General features: G+C 37.4%; 1 protein-coding gene across 1 annotated transcript in view; it reads right to left on the bottom strand.

The window, feature by feature from the left end:
• Window positions 1–292: 292 nt before the first annotated feature.
• Window positions 293–4,494, bottom strand: part of hfm1 (helicase for meiosis 1) — a 149,439-nt gene continuing 145,237 nt past the window's right edge. Inside the window, exons 25-33 of the mRNA XM_010776741.1 lie at window positions 3,793–3,876; window positions 3,458–3,615; window positions 3,186–3,289; window positions 2,455–2,628; window positions 1,758–1,823; window positions 1,543–1,667; window positions 791–873; window positions 500–612; window positions 293–414 (exon numbers count right to left, since the gene is read on the bottom strand). Coding sequence (XP_010775043.1) covers window positions 293–414; window positions 500–612; window positions 791–873; window positions 1,543–1,667; window positions 1,758–1,823; window positions 2,455–2,628; window positions 3,186–3,289; window positions 3,458–3,615; window positions 3,793–3,876 — 1,029 coding nt within the window. The remainder of the gene's footprint in view (window positions 415–499; window positions 613–790; window positions 874–1,542; window positions 1,668–1,757; window positions 1,824–2,454; window positions 2,629–3,185; window positions 3,290–3,457; window positions 3,616–3,792; window positions 3,877–4,494) is intronic.

Here is a 4,494-nt window from a genome sequence, read left to right as displayed (position 1 = left end):
TCTTGCTAAGTTTTACTTCCCCTTTACAGTAATATACTTTTACAACAAAGACGTCGAAGTAAATAAGATATTGTTTGATATTTTAAGGGACAACTGAAACAATCTCTTTGTTGGTGCTTTTATGGATGCTCCATCTAAAAGTGGACAAAGAAAACAGATTTTCATAAAGCATGTTAACCGTATCCTTATAAAACGTACAAATGCACATACCACGCTCCAAAGGGGTTTAATGAGCTCAGGACAATGAGTGAAACTGGCTGTGTGTACATTTTTTGAGTTTTGTAAAAATCTGTTAAATCATGTTAAACCACCAGTTTCTGTCTCGTGATGAGTTAAGCTGTTTAACAATACCATGATGGTAAGTGTGGGACACAGCAGGTGTCGGGACAGCCTCCTCCACATAGTCATCGTAATCTGAGGGACAGAGACATACAATTAAAGATAAAGGGGTAAGCAAAATGCAAATGTAATACTGAGTTGTTCAAGTCATGTTTCCCACCATCAATGTGGTCCAGTGGAACTCTGTCTGGTAGCTGAGTGAAGTCTTCCCCCGTCAGATCCACCGTCTCAGTGTGAGGTCTAACTGAAGCTGCATACTGACTTCCTTCGTACCTTCATCCCATAAAACAGGTCATGGATATCATTTAGCATCAGTTCTTCAGATGTCATTGAAATGAAACTTATTTTATTGTCACACTTTTTCAGAATGTCATTTGCAGCTGTTAATAGACTTGTTCTGGTATGAGCACTTATGAATCAGGGTGTTAGACGTCAGTGTGACTCTGAATACCAGGAAGCAGTAGGTAGCCTCTCTCTGGGTTGGTAAGCAAACTCCTGCATGTTGGCACACACAGCCTGCTCGCCCATTTTCATCTGAGGAAACACAATAAGATGTTTTATTATCATTGCGTTTAAACACAAGACATTTCTTCCACTTCAATGCACTCCACATAGCAGCATGTATTTTAAAGAAATTATAAAAAAGTCAGTATAGAAAACACAAGATGTATAAAGATCAGTAATAAAACACTTTTTAGATTAACTTATGAGCAAATAAGAAGAGAAATGTATTGTTTGTCAAAGTTAAGCTATCTTATTAAAAAGGATTCAAATGTATAGTCAACTGCCACCATGGCGGATTATATTAAGAAATGTTATTTAGAAAAAGCAATTCCTACGATGAAAATAATCAAGGATTAACATATTCCATATTTCAACCAACCTGTACTACGTCTTTTTTACCATTCTAATAGTATCCTCATAGTTTAATCCTGTATAATATCTGTTCATGCATTACGATGTTACAAATACGGGGCTGTATCATTGTGGCTGGCTTATTTCTTGTTTTTAATTTTAATAGATGACTCAATAAAAAGTGTATTTTTAGAAAAAAGGTTCGTATCTAATATTAATTTACCACACATTGAATAGTGTTTATTCAATTCAATACACAGACTTTTTTGTGCGATGGTTATTATTTCAAAGAGCATATGATTCAGGCTTGGACAGACTCCATAAAGTCCTACTGGTTTCCTCCCTCACCTTGAGCCGTTTGACAGGAGTCTGCCCGAGTGTGTCACTCCTGCACCTCAGGTCTTGCAGATAGGAGGAGAAACTGGATTCTGGATCGGATAACCTCTTCCGGGCCACAGTGACACCTACTTTACCTTGAGGGTGGAGAGAAGACCTCAATGATCATGACAGCCAGTCAATACAATCAAATACGCACACAGTGAAACACGAAAGATTGCACTCACAGCATTCGTGGCCACAAAGATCCTTATTCCTGCAGAAGTGGTTGCACTGTCTTTTATTGCCTGAATCTGAAGAGAAAAAGTCATCACAAATATCAACTTGCCTTCAGAGGTTTGAAGTAACTAAGTACTTTACTTGAGTATTTCCATTTTATGCTACTTTGTACTTCTACTCCACTATTATTCAGAGGTAAATGGTGTACTTTCACTCCACTACATGTATTTAATACCTTCAGTTACTTTACAGATCTGGATGAATGATGGTAAATATAATCAAGTTTTAAATCAGACTTTAGTTCCACCTGGAGTAAATCCATAAGCTACCCTGCAGTAGACAAAGTCATTCAAACTAGCTGCACCTTTACCAGCTTTGAGAACACTTTCATGATCAATCATTATAAAACATATCATATATATTATTCTGAAATAATGCATAATCTGCATAATGACTACTTTTGCTTTTGGTACTTTAAGTATATTTTGATGCTAATACCTTTGTACTTCTACTTTAGTAACATTTTGAGTGCAGGACTTTCACTTGTAACTGAGTATTCCTTCACTCTATTACTTCTACTTTTACTCAAGTACAAGATCTGAGTACTTCTCCCACCTCTGCTTGCCTTTGAAAACATACTATATATCCATACACACGGTTCCATACTTCAGCATTAACCAAATTATCAGTAACAAAGTGTAGTGCCTTGGTCCGTAGCAGAAACAGATTGAGTTGCAGCCGGTTTTGCAGACAGAGGATTTGGTGCAGCGTGCGCTCTCTGTCCACTCGGGTCATGCAGAGAGTGGTGTGGATTATCAGTTTCAAACTTCCTGGCTCCAGAAAAGTAGACGTTAAACTTCTGTTGGATGTCCAGGCCCACTGCAGGACAGAAAAAAGGCCAACATGCTCAGTGACTGCATCCTTGCACTGGCAGTCCAGTTAAAGAGTTTGTACCCGGGCCATGGTGTGCAACAACAAAATATACAGTTGGATTTTGATTTGCTTTCAAAACATCTGAAACAACGACTATTTTAACATATTTCCCATTTCGTTTCCCCCCCTATTTTCTTTAGTTTTTCTTAATATTATTTACAGCAGTACTTGATAACTCGGTTTTTACCAAATGTTATTGCTATTTCATTTAATTCTATTTTATGTATGAACTTTAACTGTTTTTTTTACTACATTAACATTATTTAATTTCTACAGAGTTGGGGGGTGAACTTGTTTTGAGGAGGGAAAAATAACACTGTATAGCTAAAAAAGCCTTTTGTAATATTCAACACAATGCTACTTTTTTTCCAATGGTGTGTAGCAAAGATTATGTATAAAATACAGCAAAATAATAGAAAAAATGTCACGTTGTGGTTGACAAACTGTGATACATATTGTAGATATATTTCTATGTAAAATTCAAAAATATTTCACTGGTTTACCGTATTGTGAGCTGATGAGATTGACGCTGATCCCGTCTCCTGTTGAGGCCTTCCCCACTTCAATCTTCTTCGTCCAGCTACCAGACTTCAGCAGTGCCAAGTCCCTGAAAAAAAAGATGATGCCTGCTGAAAATCCATAATAAATTCCAAACTAGTTTCTGTCTTTTTGCACATAATGGTGAAAGGTCTGGGTTCTGAAATAGTGATAGAGTCAGAGAAAGAGAGGGTATGTGAAAGAAAACAAAGACAAGAAAACGGTTTTATTTCCTCACGTGAGTTTCTGTTGGAAGACCACCGTGTTGTCAGAGTTTCCAATAATCAGTGAGACATAGTTCTGGTCTGGAGCCTTGTTCCTAGACAGCAGCTGTGCTTGGTTTTTTAGGATCACCTTCACCACGATCTCCGCCGTAACACAGCTATACCTTGGAAGCTGCGAAAAAGCAACAACTTTAAAAAATAATGTTAAGAATAATCAGAGTTAAGTAGCCTCACTTTTAATAGGATAAGCTCAAGTGTCAACAACAAATGGTAAAAAAACTCAATGACATGATGTAATATAACATATGCATGCCTTTAATATACTGTAAAACCCTGCATTGTGCTTTACCTGGTCCAAAGTCACTTCGTACGTTGGGAGATTCATAACAGACTCTTTGATTTGGTTGCCAAATGGTGGATGTCTATTGACGATCTAAATACAATATAGATAAAGTTAGAAATCACAACCAAATACTTTATAGAATAATTATTTGAGAATTTAAAGTGGACCTATCATGCTATATTTGAATAATATAGTGTAGGATCATACCTATATAAGGCATATTTATACTTTTTATTTTTCCAAATATCAAATCAGATCATGCATTTTAGCCATTCCTCATTTCGCTCAATTTAACACTGTCTTTTCATGGGCTGATTCTGTGAGAACAGCATCATCTACAGGCCTGGCATATGTACTACAGCGTCTCCAGCGCTTTCGAACTGCAATGTCCGTGGCTGTCTCCTCCTGATTGGTGGAGTTGGCCCAATAGCCGTAGCGCCACTTCTGTGACGTCAGAGAAGTGTTCAAATCTGGATCAGTCTGTATCAGATCCGTTGCAGCCCCTTTTTAAGAGATTTGGGTATGGAGGAAAATAGAGAGGGTTGTGTTTTCTGACACTTGGTGAGTTCCCTGTAACACCGGGGACACATATTCATGTATAAAAGACGCACAAAAGTGCATTTTGCATGATAGGTCACCTTTAAGTATTTCGCTAAACTAGCTAACTATCTACTGGGAATGGCTTCCTATTTAGCCTACAGACATGAA

Source organism: Notothenia coriiceps, unplaced genomic scaffold (genome assembly GCF_000735185.1).
Source record: "Notothenia coriiceps isolate Sejong01 unplaced genomic scaffold, NC01 NC01_scaffold00000339, whole genome shotgun sequence".
NCBI lineage: Eukaryota > Metazoa > Chordata > Actinopteri > Perciformes > Nototheniidae > Notothenia > Notothenia coriiceps.
This window is presented reverse-complemented; position numbering and strand designations above follow the sequence as displayed.